This window comes from Uloborus diversus, chromosome 5 (assembly GCF_026930045.1).
Source record: "Uloborus diversus isolate 005 chromosome 5, Udiv.v.3.1, whole genome shotgun sequence".
In the NCBI taxonomy this organism is placed as follows: Eukaryota; Metazoa; Arthropoda; class Arachnida; order Araneae; family Uloboridae; genus Uloborus; species Uloborus diversus.
The window spans coordinates 34,923,344-34,946,043 of record NC_072735.1 but is presented as its reverse complement, the minus strand read 5'-3'; the positions used below and the strand labels follow the sequence as shown (position 1 = coordinate 34,946,043).

The 22,700-nt window shown below is 35.2% G+C and overlaps 1 protein-coding gene across 1 annotated transcript in view; it reads right to left on the bottom strand.

Annotated features, from left to right (window-relative positions):
- LOC129222777 (LIM domain transcription factor LMO4-like) overlaps positions 1 to 20,242 on the bottom strand; it is a 136,143-nt gene extending 115,901 nt beyond the window's left edge. The window contains exon 1 of the mRNA XM_054857312.1: positions 19,659 to 20,242. Within this exon, the coding sequence (XP_054713287.1) occupies positions 19,659 to 20,011 (353 nt within the window). The 5' untranslated portion in view covers positions 20,012 to 20,242. The remainder of the gene's footprint in view (positions 1 to 19,658) is intronic.
- Between the last annotated feature and the right edge of the window lie 2,458 nt (positions 20,243 to 22,700).

Genomic DNA, 22,700 nt, shown 5'->3' with positions numbered 1-22,700 from the left:
AATAAAAAAAGTAGGATGGGGGGAGGAAAAGGGGTTGCGAAAGGATCGTCTGGTGAATCACCGCGGTGTCGTTCTAATTTTAAAGAGGAGAGGAAAATTGTCGTCTGCAACAATAGAGTGCTAACGATCATAAATGACGTTGCGTTGCAGCAGAACGTATTCGATTGCTTGAAATGGATAAAGATGATAGCATAGGAAAGTTTTTCTTTCCTGAATTATGAATAAAAGGCAAACTTTTTAACTCCCGCTTCTATTAAGATCGTTCTCATTAAGAGCATTACAATGAGTTTAAGAATGAAGTGAGAAGGTATTTGAAATGAATTTCGGAAAGTGTAAAATTTTTTTATATAATATGAAGAGCATATGCTTAGAAAAATACCTTTAACACATATGAATAACATTAAAATATAAGCAAAAACATGACGAAGTGTATACATGCACGAATAAAATCCATTAAAAAGAGTTTAAAAAGCATGTGCAGATGCAATGTACAGTTTTTAAACTCTTTTTAGTTGAATGAACCAATTAGCCTACGTTTTGAAGCACAAAAATCGCAAATTACTGCAGACACGTGTTTTGGTGTTACAGGAAACACCTTTTTCAATGCAAATAAGTGTGATCCAGAAGCTCATACTTATTTGCATTGAAAAAGGTGTTCCCGATAACACTGAAACACGTGTCTGCAGTAATTTGCAATTTTTATGCTTCAAAACGTTGGTTCATTGATTCATTACATTTTCAGCACAAAGGTATTTATTCGTTATCTTTTTAATTAATTTCAATTGTACATGCATACACGTTATCATATTTTTACTTACTTCATTGTACAGAGTTTTCGACTGCTTCTTTTATAATAAAATATAAATCAGATAAAAACTTTACAAAATTAATGCAACCTTTTTGAGACATAAAATTAACTAAAATCCACACAAACTTATTTCGATTGCAGAAGCATAAAATAATGCTACTGCAATCAACTAGCACATTTTTTTAGAACTCTACAATAATGACTCGAAACCTAATATAAAACAAAAGATAAGATACACAATTACATTTACACTTAAGTGTTTCACAAACTAGGAGAGAGGTTATCCGGAAATTTATATATATATATATTTTTTTTTTTTTTGAAAAAATTTCTTCAGTAATACCAAAAGATTTTCCAACTATTTAAATAGTTAGAAAATCCATCTATTCTATTCATAAACCTTTTTTGTACAATAAATTTTAAAATAAAAAGTTTAGAAACTGTATGACGAACCACAACTGCTCAATATCTCTTGACTTAAGATAAAACCAAACAAACCTTAGTTGAACTTACATCGATTAACCGACTTCATCTCTATTGAAAATCGGAATTATGTTGTTCAACGAACCTCACCCTCCCCCAAATAACTATATTTCGTGGGGAGAAAATTTCAACTCGGAAACTACAATTTAGTATTTTTGATACAGGATTCGAGAAAAACTGAACACATTAATGTTTTTTCACGATTTTTTGAGAATGTGAACATTTGATTTTGACAGGCCTACAAGAAAGTTCTATCCGTTTATGAAGAGGAAGGAAATGACAGTATTTGAAACATTAAACAATATACTTCGTATGACGTAATTAACATCACTGCTTGTGATTTCTTGCCAGCGTGATGACAATTAGTAAATCTAACTAGAAGTCACAAAAAGAAGCTGGAAATTAAAACTTACAGTATATGTAGTTAACTGTCATAAAAACTGACAGTATCTCTCTTCAAAAACGGATTCCTAAATAAAAAACAATTTCTAAATTTTATTCTTTTTAACTATCGGAAGTATTTATGCCTTCTCTCGAACAAAACTTTTCAATAAAAAGGAACTATTTTTCCAAACTTGCAGAAACCTAGTTGTACTAACGATTTAATCTATCGGTTATTGCCAAAATTCTTTTTAAAATTAAGTACATTTTTGAAAAGAAAAGAAAAAATAAATAACAGACATTCTAATCTAAAAGAGTACCCATTAAACACACTTCATAAAAATACTCAAAGACGTCAATTTATTGTTCAAAAGGAACCCATTTAAAAAAGACCGGATCTTTCGAGTGAATAATTAATTCTTTATGCATTTCATATTTGTTTACTTATTTACATCTCCGACAGGAACAAAATGAAACAACCGTAGAAGTAACTTTCAACATTTGTCTCGCAGCAATTAGGAAAGCGATTTGAGAGGTACAGATTTAGTTATTGCCCTTAACTACGGAGAAATGCCTTTAACTGCCTGAGAGCAAAAAAGTTAATTGTTTCTTCAAGCACGATTTGATCATAAAGAGTCAGAAAAACGAAGGACTTAAATAATTTAGAAACTAATTAAATGAAAATATCAGCACTAAAAATTGTAATTTTTTTCCTCTAAAAATCTAAGATTTGTTACCTCTCTCAAATGTGTAGCGAAATTGCTCATAATTAGGAACTATCAAGTACCATCCTAAATATTATTATATCTCCTCAATTTGCAGACATTCCCAAGTTCGATAAAAAGGGTTGTTGGAACGGCTACTTCTATTTTATGCAGTGTATTAAGAAAACTATGCATGAGAAAAAAAATCTGCAACATTCATTGAGAATCACAACTGAGAATCAAATGGCAAGGAAGCTGACTGAGACAAAAAATAAAAATATCTGCAATAATACCGAATTCGACACAATCACGAAATTTTACGATAATTTTATTTAATGGGTCCTTTAATTCACATGGCGAAGAAAAGTAGAGGATTATATAAACATTTTAGGAACAAATTTTCAAGCGTTAAACACGCGAGTCATCGAACTTCTGAACAGAAATAATGTTATATTACTTTACACAGGGGCATCCAAAATTTTGGAATTTAATTTTAGTCGCCAAAAAGTATCATTCACGGCCACAATATACAATACAGTCAAATTTCGCCAATTAGGTTACTTTGTTCTTCTCTTCAAAGAAGTAACATTCAATTGTGCTTAATCTCTAATTATTGACCATTATTTGATTTTTTACATTAAAAGACATTATCTGCAGAACTTTTTTTAAAACATAAAATGTATGTAAAAACAGTATTAAATATGAGCACTTTCCTTCTTTCTTTTTCTTTTTTTTGGACAAGGGTCCTTTTGACAAAACCAAGTAAGTGTCTACTATCTCAGTAAGTTCAGTAAGTTACCGCCAGGGCTAAGGCAGAATACATGAACCGCCAGCTCAGTCATTCCAGCCGAGGCCTGCAGTTTCGTTCTTATTAGCACTCATCAGCCCGGCATAGGAAGTGACTGAGCTGGCGATGTATTTCACGGTTGTTTGGTTGGTTGGTTGATTAAATTTTAATGGCGCAAGAGCCCTTGAGGGTTATACTGCGCCAAACGTTTCTTTATTTTACATTCAAGTTCGTAAAGTTAGGAAATGCTAAAAGTAAACGTATTTAAAAGTAAAAGGTATAAAAATTCAAATGGTTTAAAATATAAAGTCGTTACAAGCACGTCAACATTAAGAAAAAAAATAGATAAAACTACATCTTGACAAAAAAACTTTGAAAAATACGAAAAGGACAAAATCGCATATTGACGATACAAACACTAAATTAAAAGGGAGAAACTAATCTCCTGGAGGAAGGAGTATAAATGGTGTGGGTCCCCAAGCAAAACCTTCAACGATGGATTAAAATCATTAAAATATTTAAAGCGAATTTGGGCAGTTACTTGAATAAGTAATTGTCTGATTCACATTACATGTAATGCACGTTGGAGCTGGTTGACGGCATAAGAGGTATATGTGCGAACCTAGTATGACCAATGCGAAGTCGAGCTAGTAAAACTTGTTCTCTCCTGGTAAGATGTAATGATCTAAAACTTTTAGTCGCGGGCTGGATCGAATGTAATTTATTTTGGGTTTCTGAATTCCAGGTCTGTTGCCAATGCGTGTTAAGAGATTCAGAAATGGCGTTTTTAATATCAACGTAAGGAACACTATCATCGACCAGAATACTTGCGGCTCTGGCAGCTGAATCGGATGCTTCATTGCCTGCAATGCCCGCGTGACCAAGTATCCAACAAAAGAGAACATGAAAATGATTTTGTATAAGATATTTGTGTAAATGATATGACTGGATGACTATAGGGTGGCTATTATTATTGCAGTGAGTGATGGCTTCCACTGAACTCTTTCTCTTTGAGTCAGTGTATATCACCCGTTTTTACTTTCTTCTCTATCTACTAATATATAGAAGAAAGTATTGGATTCGTGCAAATTTTCGAATTTCGAAGGATTCGACCGTTTTGATGTGTGCTGAGTCCATTTCGACTATTTTTGGAAAATGTCTGTCTGTCTGTGTCCGTGTGTGTATGTATGTGTGTGTGTCCGTGTGTGTGTCACGTCTGTGTGTGACCAGTTTTTTGTAGCTGCTCTATAGCAAAAACTACCGCATGAAATCGAACGAAATTTGGTACACATATGTGCCCCTATGTGAACTTGTGCCCATTGGTTTTTGGCGCGAATTCCTCCAAGGGGGGAGGAGCATTGGGACGTTTTTTGAGTTAAGCGTGCTTGCTAATCTTCAGGAAGTAACTGGGCGAATCAAACAAAATTTTGTCCATATGTTGCCATTAACAGGAACAGGTGCTGATTTAATTTTGGTGTCAATAACTCAAACAGGGGTTGAGCTATAGAACGTTTTTTGTCGTCAATTGTGACTGCTGTATCTCAAGAAATAATGAACGGAATCAAAGAAAAATTTATCGACAAGTAGCTCCTAGAGGGTATAAGTGCTGACTCTATTTTGGTGTCAATAGCTGAAAAGGGGGTGGCGCAATCGAACGTTCTTTTTTTTTTTATTGTGAGTTCCGTATTTCACGAAGTAATGCTACCTTCTGGATGAAATTTGGAATAAATGTCAATCCATATGTAAACAGGCGTTGGTTCAATTTTTGCGCCAATTGCTCCATGGGGGGGGGGGCTTTTTTGTGTGAATAAAAATAGCTTTATAAATGCAACAATAAGAAAGATAAATTGTAATAGACTGTCGTCTGCGTATTTCGCGTGATTTTAACTGTTGGAAAATAACCAGAAAACCGCTATGATTTAAAATTTTTAACTGTTGCCATCTTGCGTTTGAGCGTTTGTTAACAAATAAAATATTTGGAATTAATTCAAGTAAGGCTTTAAAAATAACTTTCAATTTTCGTTCTTTGCTTTGCTTTTGTAATAATTCAGACATTCGGATGGTCGTCAAGTTTTTGCATGTGTAATTTTGTTTTTGTTGGGAATATTGCTTTCTCCTCAAGCATGGGGAGGGATCAGAAAAACAAAGAAAAATATAGAAGAAAGTTTCGTGATGGCTACAACATACTAATTTGTAATTGGATGGGACTATTGGTTTAAGAGATGTAAATATGGCTTTTATTTCTGAAGTAAATACCGAGCAAAATGGGTTTAAATTTTCTGCCCTAACGTGACCATCAACTATTGTAGAAAAGCCGACGTGATCGTTTGCTTTTGATCCGCCAGTAAAAATGTCTTTATATTCCGAATATTTGTTTTTAATGTCATGAAAAATTTGTTGGTAAACTGTATTGGAGGTAGTTTTTTGGGGGGAATATATTGAGGTCTTTTACTGTAAGAGCAATTACTTCACACCATGGTTTTATTGGTTCTATTGTGTAGGGAGTATTGAAATCAGCCAGCTGCAGGTCTAACAGCACCCGTCGCATTCGGATTCCAAACGTTGGAGTTACCGATGGACGATGCAGAAATAAGAAGTGTATTTCAAGTATGTCTACTATCTATTTACGAACGGCCTAATTTAGCCTTAGTTAAGCGCCGTATTTTTTAAAGTACTGTAATGCGAACCCGAAATTAAAAGGTAAGCTGCTGTCAATATAAGAAAATATGTCATTTTCATTTCTGATTTAGAAGATATTAGTATTCTGCTTTAGTAGTTATAAAAATTGAAAAAAAAAAATCATTAAAAAGTCAAAATATGCAATTTAAGTTCAATAGTGAATTACATATGTAATCCACCAAAATTAAATCCCCACCTCTCCTCCCCATTTACCGAACAAACCACTCAAACATTAAAAGTGATGTAACCCACAGGCATATTCTTTTTCTGACCAATTGACATGTTGACAAATAATAAATGCGATAGGTTTGTTTTTGACAGCCTAATAAAAAGTGAAGGCGCGGTTAGAAAAAGGGATAAACAGAATTGCGTATTATTCATACGTTGAATATTGAGCGATTTAAAAAGTCTGGGAGCGAGGATAACGGAATGCCTTTTGAAGGGAATGAATCATTGCTTGAACGAATCAATCGTCGAATAAAATGCATGGCATGAATAAATCGAAAAGTTTTCCGTTCAGAATTAGTGCCAAAAATTTTTAAGTACACACTGTAGAACAATACAATGAGATTTTTTATTAAAGTGTTTAATTAGGTGCAACAATTTGTTTACTTCACTTATTTCTCAAAATAGCCGATTATTTGAAAAATACTATTTTGTTTGAAAACGTCAGTAGTGTAGAAAGAAATTTGCTTTTCTGCAGAACCGAAGCGCATTTTTTCGATTTTAAATAACAAAATTTAATGTGTTGAGTTTAATATGACTTTAGTTTAAAAATGGTATGAAACGTATAAGTTCATTCTTTAAATTTCATAATTAAACAATGCTCTATGTTTTTTTTTCATATAGTGGCATTTGTTGTGGATTATTAAAGGGGTGTTTTATTATTATTTAAATTATGTATTTAATAAAAGGTGATAAAAAGAGATTTGAGTTAAATATACTTATATGTTCCACCTGTAAGAAGACCTGCAATGATTTTGATACATTTGAAATCACTGTTTTATCTCTCTCAATAATAAATCAGTCGTTTACTCTTCTCTCATTGAAAGTTATGAAAAATTACAAAAAAATTTTTTAAAGCTGCGCAGGTGCATGCATTTCAATAAGGAAATTAAACGATGAACTTACAAACAAGTATGCAAATAACAAGCTGATAGATAGTTTAACATTGGCACAAGTATATTTTTCTCTAAGGGGTCGTCCACAAATGATGGCACACTTTGAGGGGGTGGGGCTGATGAGATTGTGACAAGGAAGAGGAAGGAAGTAACAACATATGTAACATTACGTTTTTCACAACAACATGGTTTTGGTAATAAAGCAAAACGTGACATGTGTTTGGGGGGGGGAGTAAGTTGGAGTATGACACAAGACACAAAGAGAGAGGGTTAGATTTGTTAAATACAAAGGTGACATTTATGTACAGCCCCTTTTACAACTCTTAGTACAACTAGAACTAAAGTAAGTCTTTTTTTTTTAGTATTATACATTAAAAGTTCTAATTTATCTCACAATAACGGTAAATGTATTGATACCACAAAATCGGATGACTCTTTTTGTCTTTCTAAACTAAACAGGGTTGGCAAAAACCCGGGTTTTTTTTAAAAAGCCCATGGACCCAGGTTTTTTTTTGGGGGGGGGGGGTTAAATAGAACCCGAAAAAAAAAACTAAAGCTGGGTTTTTTTTAAAAGAAATGTGTTTTTTTTTGTCTTTTTTAGGGAAAATGCGGGGTACTTGTAGCATATTGTAGCGTAAGTATATGGAAAAAGCACAAAAATTGTCTTGGGGCAAAAAAGCTGGAAAACTAGTTAAAATTCAGCGTTTTCTGAAGAAAAATATAAAAGACGACAAAACCCAAGAATGGTGAAGTTTCAGATTTTTTAGTTTCCATGATTACCAACAGTTAAGGCAAAGTTACTTCTCGAGTAATAAAATCTATAGTTCGTTTTTAATTCCACATTTTTTTTTTTTTTTTTTTTTGAGCAATCACGATTGCTTATTGCTTTCACTTGACTGTTTTTGGCGTCCTATCATTTTATTTTCCCACCGCCACCCTCCGCACCATCACCGACGATCGGCTCCTCACGATGCTGCTCCTATAGTGAAAGCCGTCTCCAGGTTGCATCCATGTCCTACACACACGCGCGCGCGCGCAAACACACACACACACACACACACACACACACACACAAACGCATACACCTACACACACAAACACATACACACAACTACCCACACATTCATGCCTGCACACAGACACAAACATATGCCTACACAAACACACAGACACACACATGCCTACACACACATACACATACTCCCTACACACAAACACACATACACATACCCCCTACACACAAACACGCATACACATACCCCCTACACACAAACACACATACCCCACACACAAACACACATACCCCCACGCACAAACACACTCGTGATTAAGAAAAGTATAATTTGAATTCAAAGTGTCAAAATTCAATTTTTTTTTTTTTTTTTTTGCATTTTACTATTGTATTTCATTTTGTTACGCAAAACTACAGTAGAACCTCAAGTAGTTTAAATCCCTTTTTACTACATTCCAGCTTAATCAAGACATTTCTTTGAATTTTATGTTGCCTGTTTTTCTATTTCTGTGTACAGAGTAAGTAATATTAAACTATTTCGTAAAATAATGAAAATACTGTACATCCTATTCTATTTTCTGTCCGACCGTTTGTAAAACCTGTTAATTTCTAAAAAATATGCCTTGTTTATTCGACATTTGTGACGGGTTTGTTTGCAGAAAATAATTCACATGAAAGCCTTTTAGCTAGAGTAGTTTCCTCTGTACAATCTACAAATATTGAGAAAATCAGACGTGACAGGACTTAGTAAAGATAATTTGGGTTATTTATTGAGCAGTTAAAGAAAAAAGTTAAATATATATTTTTAAAATCTTTGAAGTATTTTTTTAATGCCGTTAAAGTTAAGAAATACTATTAAAGTTCAAAATTCATTTTTTATGCCCGTTGTCTGTAGTGAAGAACAAATAAAAAAGAAGTTTAGATTGAGAAAGTATTTCAATTAATTATTTTTTTTTTTAAACTTCTCAGAAAATGTTTAAAAAAAACCAAAAGTGGGATAAATAATGGGTTTTTTCAAAAAAAAAAAAAAAAACCATTGGGTCCAATCCGGCCAACCCTGAAACTAAAGCTTACTTTATAAGCACTAATTAAAGGTAATAAATGCCTCTTAATAAGTAAATCCGTGATTGATCTTTTCACGTTACTTTATTAAATAAAAAGTCCAATTCAAAAAAGAAAAGAAATGTAGTAACAAAAGAAAAGGGTATTTTAGGAAATAAAATGTGCTTAAAAAGCTATTAAAAAGCCCCCATTACACGAAAAAACAAGCCCCGATAACTCCGATTGAAACTTCATCAATATTTATTTTTGCCATTTATAACCAAAAAATAAAAATAAATAAATAACAGCAGAACGTGTCTTGATATAAAGCCAAAATAAATATAAATATAAATAAATGAAAGCAAAGAAATATGAATTAGAAGAAGACAAGGAGAATCTTCAGGATGGTAACATAAACGCCGGCAGCCTTAATATCCATTTTGCAATAGCAAACCGCGAAATAGCCCCGCGCGAGCCTTCTCCCCCGATTCCCTCTTTTACCGGGGCCATTTCAAGGGAAGCAATGGGGCGCCGTGACATTACAGCTCCAACCAACAATTACTGCCTACATTATACATTAGCAAAAGCCGAGCGGCACAAACTGCGTTTCTCTCTCTTGCACAGCAATACTCGTAATGGCTGAACCCGGCCGCTCTAATCACAATAACAGCTCGAAACAATTTTGTTAATGGATTAATAAGGCTAAATCACTGCTTGCAAACTTTCGGGGCCCATGGTAAATACATGAATAAAATAAGAGGGGTGGGGGGGGGGATGAAGGATGCGCCCAGCTCTCTCGTTACGCGAGGCTTGAAAATGGAAGGATTTCTGCAAAGCACATCGGGATAGAATACGAAACGAGTTGAATGTTTAGAACCCTTGATTTTGATTTCCATTTACGCATTACTGTATAATTGTTCGGCCCTTTCACGACACAGGTTCAAACTTCGACATGTATCTAGAAAGAAAACTGCCTGCTTTTGGAGCATATATGAGCAACTGTCTTTATTCCGACAATGCCCCGAATCTCTCCGGTTAGGTATGACTCACATAAATTTAATAATTTACCAATAGTAACTAAATAAAGAAATCTAAGTGATATCGCAGAATTCCAAAGAGAGAGAGAGAGAAGAGACTGTCCCGAAGACCTATTTTCTAACTTTTTGAAAAAGTTATTTCATATTTAGCTCTTTTAACAGCATTCCGTTTAAAACAGTAAGTTACTGCTCATAAGCCAGGGCTAAGGCATAAGTGCAAGCAATATATCAACAGCACGGTAATCACATCCAAAAACTGCAGTTTCGTCCATAAGAAAAACGAAACTGCAGTCTCTGGATGTGATAATCGGGCTGCCCGTTTTTTGCATGTAGCTTTCGGTTTGTTTGACTAGTTAAATATAGATCTTAACCTAAGTTAGTTCCAGATTGCGAATGAACAATAGCTAAAACATTTTCTTGGACAAGAACAAAATAACAAACATATACCATGCAAAAAAAAAAAAAAACTTGCATAAGAGCAAGGCTTTCTTTAACAAAAAAAAAAAAAAAACACAACGCTGGCTAGTCTTCAGAACTCATTTTAATGCTTAAACAGTCTGAATTCTGCTTAACCATGGCCCAACTAAATTTCGCTTATAGTCTGTCACAACGGCTGAAACTCATGGCAACAAAGAGGGCGCTACAAGGAATCCCTGTATTCCATTACGGTGCCATTGATTGGTGGAAGCACATGATGGGTTGAACGCCTCTCGCGGTCAAAATGGGTGACGTCCAATCAAAAATAAACCAACTTTGTAAATTGTCATTGATTGGTGGATGCACAGGATTCCTTTCAGCGCCTATTGCGCTCAAAATGGGCAACGTATATGAGTTTCGAATTTTTCGAGAACTTCAAGAGCAGATCATAGTTGTATCGGTTTAACACAGAAATGTCAGAAATTGTCAAGGCCTCTAGTGGGGCCATGGTCTAATATGTATAACTTCTCACAAAATTGAAAGAGCTGAGCTGCCATTAGCTGGACCTGATGAAGTCCTTTCGGGGCCTCCCAGTCACACCTCATAAGCACAAAATTCATGGGACAGAAAGGTTTGCTTTGTTGAGATACTCGTCATCTTTAAACACTCGAGTTCAATTATGCGAAATGAAAGGTCCAAGCACAGCTTATTTATATTTTCTTTCGTTTCATTAAATTATAAATCAGCAACTTCAATACGCACTTATAATGCTCTATCTCATTAGTTTATTCAATCCTATCATTAAAAAGTCTCCCTGAGAATTATGTTTTCTTGTACAAAATTTCAAAATAGTCATAAAATTTTACAACTACTACCACCCACGCGCCCAAGTAGTTCTGGTTTCAGTGCCACATAAAATAAATAATTCTACAGTAGGATACTTTAGAATAACTTTTTCTGCCAAACCTAAATTTCTGAATCTAGGATGCCAATATGAAATTTACTGGAAAACAGCAGGCACGGGCTTGTGCAAAAAAATAAAAAGACGAATGGATTAGAATCTAGTACATGATTTCAACATTTATAATGTAACATACTTCGCTAACATAAACTACTATACTGTATCTCCATTTTTAATGCCAAGTACCAAGAATAGCACCTTCGAGAAGTCAGTTTTTTAAGACCAAACTTTTTTTTTTACTGCAACCAGGGAGGGGACTAGCACTTTTTTTCGCAGAAAAATAAACACTAAATATAACTCCAGCTCACTTGCGATTAGAAGCAAAAACTCACACACAAATTTCCAAGTTTAATTCGTCACCCAAGAGGAAACCATATAACAAATGGCTTTACCCAAACCAGCATTACCTCAACAGACAGCATACCGAAATGCTTCTAGTTCCCTGTTTTAGACAGAGAAACGCTTTTATTGCCGCAGCCCCTGTACTCATAATGACCTCAATAACGGTTACAACACTGGATTCCTCAGTCGGGCCATTTCAATGGCCGGCGGAAGGCAAATTACGCTTTTGCCCGGCAATAAATATATCTCTTGTCTAGTCTTGCAGGGGCTCTTCCTTCTGCCGTAATAACCTTTATTCGTTGCTACCCCTGTATGATGCTGAGTTTGCATGATGTTTTTTATTCTTTATAGGAAAAGCGAGCGGTACTTCTCCAACGTGATCTGTAATGGCTTCTTTTGACTTATGTTTTGGTAATTACTTTATCCGACAACTGCAATTCCGGCCCTGATGTATAGATTGTTTTGATGTATACACGCCGCAATGGGAAGCAAAATCAAAATTTATTATGCTTTCATCGCTCGTTTTCTGAAAATTTATACGACTACGCCGAATCACGAACATTTTGTGGGGAATGAAAAAATGTTGTTGAAGTATTCAAAGAGTTTATCGGCGACATAAAGGAAATGTATAAGATTATCTGAGGCGTCAAGAATTGTCACTTAATTCACAGCTAATACAAAGGCGAGGGAAAAAACCGAACGTGTAAAAAATGAACGTAATATTTAAGCATTTTCACATTTACATAGAAAAAAAACATCAGCTAAAACCCACATTTATTGCTCTATTATCGTCGAATTTAAGAAAAGTCACGGCCCTCGGAAATTTAGTATTCGATTGGTGAAAGTCATTCACAGAAAAATAGGACATCTTTTACTTCCGAAAAGGCTACTCACTTCTATGGAGTAAAGAATAACGGATATGGGGCTATGCAGGATAACAGATCAGCAATTTATAACGTGAGCGAAAATATCAAGACTAATTTTAAAGTTTAGAAGTATTTTTTAAGAAATAATTATTGGTGTTAAGTTGTCTTAGGTAGAGTAGGCCACACAGTTAAAATATTATATATCTTCAGAACGTGCTAAATTAGTTCAAGCAATATCTTTGGTCTTATGTGTTTCCAATGTGCTTGTGTTTTCTTTACTATAATAATAAAGCTGAAAGTCTCTCTGTCTGGATATCTGGATCTCAGTGACGCGCAAAGCGCCTAGACCGTTTGGCCAATTTTCATGAAATTTGGCACAAAGTTAGTTTGTAGCATGGAAATGTGCACCTCGAAGCGATTTTTTGAAAATTCGATGTTGTTCTTTTTCTATTTCAATTTTAAGAAAATTTTACCAAGCAAATTATAACAACGTGTAAGAGTAAATTACGAAATTATCATAACGTTGAATCGTAATATTGGCGAGCAAATGAACATAGCAAATTGGCAAGAAATTCGTCGTCCATTATTTGTAAATATACAGGCGAACCAAATGACCTTTTAATTTTCAACTACGTGCAAAGCCGTGCGGGTACCACTAGTTTACAATAAAATATGCTTGGCCATTCTCACTGAGTAATCTCTGCATATAATTAAAACCTAAACAGTGTTTGGGTGTGAGTAGATTCAAACAATTATAATGCAATAAAGATCTCTTTTTCACTGTTCTCAAAATAAACAAAAAAGAAAAAAACAAAGAAAAAAATGATATTTAGTTGCCAAAAAAAAAAAAGTTTATATTTCATTTAATAGTATATAAAATTAAAACGGCAAATAAAAACAAATTTTAAAAAGAAGATAGAGAAAGAAAGAAACCGAAATTGGGCTTTCTGTCATAGCGAAATTTTTAATCTTTCAGAAAATTTCTTGTGATGTAACTTCTAAAAAAATATTTTTCAATAAGCAAAGCAGGACACACACTGGGGGAAGAAAAAGGTTCGGGATCTTTTTCACAAGATACCAAATAAGAAATGTGGTCTGTACAGTAAGGAAGTTTGCATACAGACACATTCTTTACTGTTGTAATACAATCTGCATAACCAAAAAGATTTACTATACATATCTTGATACCGATGCTGTATAATTTGTGTTAAAATAAAGTATTGAACCACGAAAATAATAATGAAAAATGTAGATTTTTCTTTTTTTAGCCGAAACTTGAACTTAAATGCATGCATTATACACGATATTTTTTAAGTAATTGAAAAGCTAATCAAACTTCACGATGAAAACTATCATCCCAGCCACTGATTTGTACTAATGGGGGTCGTATTAAGAGGGTCCAACTGCATTGTGACCAGAAAATATAGTTCCACTTACGCTATTTTTTTTCCTTATACAATCATACACATAAGATTTTTAGGAGCTAAGTTAAGCTATTTAACTTTTTTTTTATAACCAGTAAGTTCAGCAGGTGAGTAATTCGAACAAACGGGAATTAACATTAAAAGAAAGCTTTTACTATTCTAATGCATTCATAACAACATTGCAAAAAGAGTACTAAACGAATAAAAAATAACAAACGACCGCATGCCCAAATAAATTCCTGGAACCTTTTAAAGATTTTTCCTGTTACATTAAAAGCTAAAAAATGAAATGAGCGTGGGATTTAATCCTTGTTATAACATTGAATATTTCTGCGGAGAGAAGCATCGATTCGAGTTTTCCTAGTTTTAATAAATATTATATTGGACAGAAAGCCATTTTTAGCCAGTCTTTCAGCGAGGAGTTTTTCATCGCACATTAAATGCCAATTTTGCGGGGAAATATTCTCTTAAAATTTCCAAATAAAATGCCGAAATCAGTCACGGAAAGAAAGCAGACACACCATTACGGGTGTACTTTAATACGGCTAATAGGCGAACCAGGAGTAGAAGGAAGGTATTTTCATTCGTTATAAGTCTTCGCGCAGGTACAGGTAACGAATTTACTACTAGTAACCTTTAAGTACACAAACAAGCAACGGGATGGCTTTCAAAAAGCAGGCAGAATAAATCGCAGAATCAAGAAACTCGGGCAAAAGTGAAAATAATAATAAGGGCTACAATAATAATAATGGAAAAAAAAGGGGTGCACTAGAAAAAGTTTTTCTGGGGAAATAATTGGGCAGAGATCCAATGGCAGAAAGAGACGACGGGAGGATGGAGAGAAAGTGCAAAGGGTGTTCCGCTTTCCCTTTTTTCTTCGTCTGGAGCACAGGTCCGAATTCAATTTTTAAGGGGGTGGGGACAGGTCAAAACGTCACCTTCAAGAACACCGTTAGGTATGATATACAGTAATAGTTATTCCGTTTATAACGATGTCAATGAAAATTTCGTTATACAGTAGAATAGTACGAGAGACGGGTAAAATTATTTCCCGATGCTGCAAATGTTTACATTGTTTTAATGTAATTTGAGTAGGGCATAACTAAAGTTTTCGCTATAACGAGGTTTTTACTAACTTCGCTAAAACGGGACTTGGTTGTTAGGGTAATTTGGCAATCAAAGAAAAAAAAATCAAATAACACACAGTAAAACGTGAAAAATAGTGAGGCATCTCAACCTTTAAAAAAAATTTTAAGTCTTTGGAGCTAAACTAAGAATATAAAAGGCTTTCATTTTTCGCCGTATCACACAACACTTAACTTAGACAACAAAACGACAGGTAGGAACTAACAAATAGCCAAATGAATACCAATATATATAAAAAATTTTAAAACGTAAAAATATATAAAGGAATTGAAAGAGAAATAATAAAAGATGACAGGACAGGTGTACGCAGACAAAATTGGGGGAGATAACTGTATGAGTGTACAAAGAAATAAATAGCTGAAAAGTCGATGAAAAACTAGGAAAGACAAATACAATTTATAATTGTAGTACAGAGGAATGAATTTCAAAATAATTAGAAAGATACAAACGATACACGTGTATAAGTGGGAATGGGCCCATAAACGTGTAAGAAACTAATAAATTGGCAGAAGGGTTTACATAATTAAAGAGGAAAGTATATTGAAGAGATATAAAAAAATAATAATAACAAGCTACATGGATCTGTATACAAGAGTTTTAGTCTGTACAAGATCTGCATAAGAATAGAGGTCTGTCGGTAGAGTCTTTCTTCGTATTTATTCAGGCAAAAGCTGTTGAGAATCTTATGTTCGTTAAATTTACAATCGAACTCAAAATGCCAACTCCCCAGCTGCACACCCTCTCACCTCGAAAGATCCCGCCCTGCTGGGGCATCTCACAGCGACACCGAACTCATTAGACTTAAGAACGGAGTCCGTTCCAGCCCTAGATCATTATTAATGACGATTAAAAGCGAGGGAGTCATTATTATTCATTACAACTTCAATCGGAAAACAAATAATTATTCTCTCTCTCTTACAGGGTTTTTATCTCCTACAGATATTGAAAAGGACCGTCTTCAAAGAGGCGTCTTAATGATTTATGTCTCTAATTTAGTCGCCTGGGAATGGTAGCAGAACACTTAAAGCGAGTACTTAAGTAAAAGTGTGATGGATTGTGCGTAGGTATCCAGGGTGCAAGCTTATTAGCCAATGCTAGTTAAGGTTCTGGGTAATGAGGAAGTCAAACAATGCTGCAAAGCTATTCTTTTCAAATACGGCGCAACGGCACTTCACACAGAATTTTATACCAACTGGCATCAAAATTGAGTTGCAGGCTTTCTGTCAATAGTTGGATTATGTGGTCATTAAATATTCCTCGGAACCCGGTAGTGTGGATGGCGATGAAACGCTCAGCTAAAGCAAAGGATGGCAAATTAAGGTAATTTGTAAACATTAACTTCGTTTCACTAATTCGGAGTAGTATTAGAGCAAACAGACAGACTGCCGGATTGGCAGTAAAATCAGAATGGCAAATACACCGAGCATTGTATCGCTTGGGTATGACAGAATTAACGAACTTCGTGAGCTTGATTTGCAACATATAGTACACTTATCTGCATCTGGAATGGTTGTTGTCAGGCTGACACAAGTTAACTGCGAACAAAATGATCACTTTTGTTCGCAAACTTTTCATCATTTGACATAACAGGGTGGCGACAGGAACTGTGAAAAAAAGTTCCCTGACTTTTCCCTGATTTCCCTGATTAAGTTCATTAAATTTCCCTGATTTACGTCACCAATGATAATGGTTTTCTTTCTTTGCTCTGCTTGAAATCCATTGTATGTTTGTATAAAATGCAGTATTTTAAACGTTTTAAGTTGTGTAAAGTTGTTGAACTAAAGATATATTTTAAAAAGATGCTACTTTTTTAATAAAATGGTTAAAAAAAGCGTATCAAGTCAATTTTGGGGGGGGGGGGAACCTACAAAATTAATTTTTTTCTACAATGGGAAGATTATAGAAAATTAAAAAAAAAAAAAACTTTACTTCCAAAAACGCCATTTAGCATAAGAATTTTAAGAAATTATTAAAATTACTCTTAAAACATATATGTATTCATGATAGAACTAAAAAGTAATATTATATACATTATTTTGAACTAAGTTTTCAAGCAGTATAATAATTGTTGCAAGAATAACAAGTAATACTGAAAGAAGAGAAGCAATGTAGTTATTCTTATATAACTAACTTTGCATAAATATTGACATATTTATGCAAAACAGATGAAACCATTTGACAACCATTCATGGATTCATATATATTCATCCATATTTTCTCTAATCAAGAACATAGAGTTTAATGAATGAACACAGCATTTTAACAATGAAAAAATAAAGATATTTACGTAAGTACACAAGTTAACTATTTCAAATGATTTCAGTATGTAACGAAAAAAAAATCTTAGATTGCTTTTGTAACAAACAACTTTGAAATGCAAGGAAAAGAAAAAAAAGCAATTAGTTAATTTCAAAATATATAAAAGAAGAATACAACTTGGTTATAAAATTAAAGAATCAATTAAGTCTGATGAAAAACTTTTATAATCTGCGGTGACAACAAAAAGTATAATGGCAACAAAGGTTTTTTTTATTGAAAGTTCCATTTTAGCAATTAAATTAAAAATGCGAAGTAATAGCTTTTAAGCTTTTATAGTATTATTTCAAAAACCAAAGATTTCTTCTTGAAATCGTGATTACAGTACGCTAATTACTTCGAGACAATGAAATAAAGGCAAAGGAGCTAAGGCATTAATGAAGGCTTCCTCTTTGCCTGTATGGTTGTTTATCTTACATAGCATTGAAAGCGTAAAAGGAAATTTCAAGCTAGGTAAAATAAACAAACTAACAGACACAGAAACAATCTTAGGAAGTTTATCCTGTGGTTAATAAGTAAGATTTGACGTTGAGGAAAAAAGATGCACAAATATGCGGCAGTGTATAATCGCACCTCATTAATTTTACTTTTTTTTTTTTTTTTTTTTGAACAGATAATTGGCGGAAAATGCGTAGGGAATTAAGGTACTTAATTTTGTAAAGCAAAAAAAAATTTTTTTTTCTTCATAAAATCAATTTTCCCTGATTTTTTGTTATTTTTTCAAAATTCCCTGATATTTCCCTGACTTTTCCCTGATTAATAAAGTTCCCTGACTTTTCCCTGATCTCCCTGATCTGTCGCCACCCTGCATAAGTTTTCATATTAAACACTAAATATTCGGAGGAAATTTGTTGAGAAATTAGTAATTAATTCTTTCATACATCTTTCTAGTTGCTTCAACTTTCACGTTCATAATTACAACTATTTCATAAATTCCGTAACAAAATCAAATTTCACTTACTTTTACATTGTTAACTTTTGTATCAAAACTTCTCTTATCGTTTCGATTTACTAAAGCGTAATTTTCTTGTATACAGAGAAACCTGTCAATGTTGACTATCAGCGGTGCAGTTATGGTCAGCTTATGGATGTTGAAATATATGATCCAGGACTAATTCTGTTCCTAATAATAGTGGTCAATTTAGGCAGGTGGTCAACTTACAAAGGTAGTCAACTTCGCAGGTTTTTAGTGTGTTTCTAACAGAGCTACTAATTTAAAAATAGGAGGAAAGTGCAAGTTAGCGAAACATGGCGACAACTATAGCGACATTTGGCGAAACAAATGTAATTCAAAATGTTCTTGATATTTCCCTGGATGACTCGAAAGACTGCTAAGACCTTTTTGATGGTACCACAAGAAATTTTCTGAATAACTCTACAGAGCCCAGCGGCACAGTTGCATTGGCAAACTTGTTAACAAAGATTAAGCTAAATTAAATCGAATTAATAATACTAACATGGCGTTTAGGAACTCATTGCTAAAGCAAATACTGAATACAGTGGCATTTTACTGCGTTCCGAGATCACTGAAATGATTTAAGCCAGACATCGTACAATGCATATTCATTCCAAAATAGAGAATCATCAGCACAATACTCGAAAAAACAGCTATTCAATCTAGACTTTAATGTTTTGGTTTCAAAATGTATATGCAAAATAATCCCCTCCCCCTTTTTTGGATATTGACACTGTTTAACCATGTAAAAACAGCTATGACGCCTGAAAATGAGTAAAAATAAGGTGATATCCATTATCTAATAGGAAAAAAAGGCTTATTTACATTTTCTCATAATTCGTTGACGAGTAAGTTGAAGTGAGAGCATGTCAATAAGGCAATAGTAACATAAGATTCAAAAAGTATATCTATAACTGCGTTCACGTAAAGGATCAACTAGATGTAAATAAAAATACGCCATTTGGCGGCGCCAACCACCTCTAAAGCGAGCAATAACAAGTAGCGCCCAGCAAGTGGCGAACATTACTTTACTACTTTTATTGCAGTAAACATACTCAAAAGTGGCAAACCTTCTGTTAACTCTCTTTTTTTTTGGTAGACTAGCTCTGGCGGGCATGTTTCAGAGATCTCGGATGCAATACGTATAACAGGTAGAAAAAAATATATCTTTGACTCACTTGACATAATCGGCCCTGCAGAGGATCATGCCCGCCTTCGTGAAACACGATTGGCCAATGTCCGCTAGTGTCGCCTGACAACACGTGCACTTTAGGCACCCGTTGTGCCAGTAGCGGTCTAGTGCGTGCAGCAGGAACCTGTCCATGATTTTGGCACCGCAACCCGCACAGCACCGTAAGCTTCCGGGCCCACTCTGTGGCGAGAAGTGTTGCTGTTGTTGCTGCTGCTGTTGCTGCGGGTGATGTTGCTGGATGGGCTGCATGGTGGCCATGCCGCCATGGTGGGCCATGATGCCCATCATGTGGTGCTGGTCGTGCGACTGCTGCTGACCAGGAGCGTTCATCATGCTCATGTGGCTCGTGGGACAGCAGTCCGCGGCCGGGTAGTTACTGTAAGGGGACTCCGTTATGGAAAGCGTGGAGTTCCTCTTCTTGCGTATGGGTACCAGGATGAATCCTTGACAAGCACTCAGGGAAACAACTGACGAGGCTTCGGCACTGCTGCAGTCCCGGAAAGACCGAGTCGATCGCACAAGTGCCTTTGAGAGCCGGGGGACACTTGCGTCGGAAGAACGTCGTGTGGTGTGCGGGCTAGATTACCGCGTTGCCTTTTGAATGCAACCACGGGAAATTTAGCATGTTTGAAGCCAATCCTCTGTTTGGTTTTTGAGGGCACAGATGCGGAAATCGAGGGAAACTCAGCTTCACCTTTTCTGCTTCATTTTTGGTTTGTTGGAGGACTCATTGGCGTTTTTGGGAATTTGTCTTCAAATGACTGAAATGGTCAGAATGGCCTGAAAATAGTAGAAAAAAAATTTTAACATTTTGGTAAATCAACTGCATTTCAAATACATCTTGGATAAGTTTCATAAAAATATTCTCACATTATTAACATATTTAAAATAATTCGTAATCAAACTAGCTAAGAAAAAGAACTTGACACTTCTGGTAACTGAGACCTACTTACTTCAATTTTATCAAGCGGTGGGAGGGGGAGTATTTATATTGAAAACTGAGGCTTACGTGACCGGTGTCAATAATGTGTCTACTTGTCAATCCAAGATTTTTCTGGCTGACATTTTGCAATGAAATCAGGCGAAAACATCTTGAACGGACCACGGCGTACTAGAGCGGTAAGTACTTAAGTTACTATGTTTATAATTATTTTTATGGAAAATATATCATTTCATAGGGTAAATTTCTTTTCTGCTGGCGTAGCTGTACCGAAACTACGCTTGCTTTAATTTCTTTACAGGGACTCTTTATGGATGCAAAGATATCAGACAAAAGCTAAACTGAACCCATAAAGAATGCGTAGCGCAAATAATAAAGAAACACCTTTCTGGTTTTCTGGCAGCCCTGAAAGGTGCTGCTATCCAGTACGATCTGGACACATGAAAGCTTCTGTGTAATTCGAACTTCGCCCTCATTTTTTTCGTTTTTATCACTTAACTCTTTTCTCCTCACCACATTAACTGTCTAGTATTTTGATGCTTCATTTCAATAAAGGACCTTGCATATGTACATTATAATACTTTTGATGATGATTAAAAGTAAATACTCGACATTAAGTATCAAAACTTTATCATAAAGCTATTCAGAAGTAATTTATACAGACATATGATCCAATTAAAACTACTGGAACAGTATGACTATGGGGGCTAACACGGCTTCTCAACAGACAGTTGAGGACGCCCACGCCATGTCAATTTACCTTGACAAGTTTACATATTTTTTTTAATTCCTGAATTGTCTATAATTTATATTGGATATGTGGAATTCACTGGCAGATGTAAAGTGCTACTGCTTTAGCACACAGTCAAACTTTAGGAAAAGCGTAGTTAACTCTGAAAGGCAAATTGAATCATTTCAGATTTGGAGTCTAATTTATTACTTTTTCTTACTCATTATTGAACAGAACACAAGTTTTTTCCTTTCTCAAAAACTACTGAACTCAGTTAAAATACTGAAAAATCACATGTATGTTAAAACGTCGACATCCATTACTGGAAATATTATGCAAGTTTCCCAACTCTGCTATCACATGAACTATTTCTTCGTCCCAAATCAGTGAGAAAGAACGAGCGTTCTATTGAAATTCGAATCTTAGAATCTTCTTGGCAGATTACAGGCAAACTTCTGTCGCCAATGAGCAGATATTCAACAGTTACCCAACCTGAACAATTTGCCACGCGAGCAGTAAAATAAACGATGCCGGTGCAAGGAAAGAGAAAATAGAAAAGAAAAACAGAAAAAACAAAAGGACATTTAACGACAATAGTGACGACCTTCACGACTAGCGGACAACAGCTGTGCAACACCGGTAGAAGTGATAAAAAGGCAGAAGCAAAACGTCGCGCGAATCCATGTATCCCGCACGATATTTAACAAGGCCCTTTTCGCGGGGTATAATGTCAGCTGCTTCTTCAGAAAGAAATCATCGCTCGTAAAGAGGTCTGTAATTTTCGTCACCGCATTTATTAACGGCTGAGTAAATCTGATGCCAGTAGCCTTGTCAGTCAGCGCCTTAGCTTCAAGAAGGGGGAAAAGAATGGCAGTAAGAGGGGCTGTGGAACTGTAGTCAGACTAATTTCGGGGTAAAGGAGTCGGAGTCGAAAGTTTAAAGTTCCAAGAGTCGGTCATTTTCCCCCAAAGTCCGTAACTCTGCTAGTGCTTGCAGAGTCGGAGTCGGGTTGGTTTAGGGGTAAAGGAGTTGGCATCGGTAGTCCAAAGATCTAAGTTCCGAGAGTCGGACATTTTCTCTATAAGTCTGTAACTTTGCTAGTGCTTGCGGAGTCGGGTTGATTATGGGGTAAATGAGTCAGAGTCGGGAGTGGAAAGTTTAAAGTTTCAAGAGTCGGTCATTTTTCTCTCTAAGTCAGTAACTCTGCTAGAGCTTGCGGAATCGAGCTGATTTTGGGGTTAGTGAGTCGGAGTCGAAAGTTTAAAGTTCCAAGAGTCGGTGTCGGTCATTTTCCCTCAAAGTCTGTAACTCTGTTAGTGCTGCGGAGTCGGAGTCGGGCTGATTTAGGGGTAAAGGAG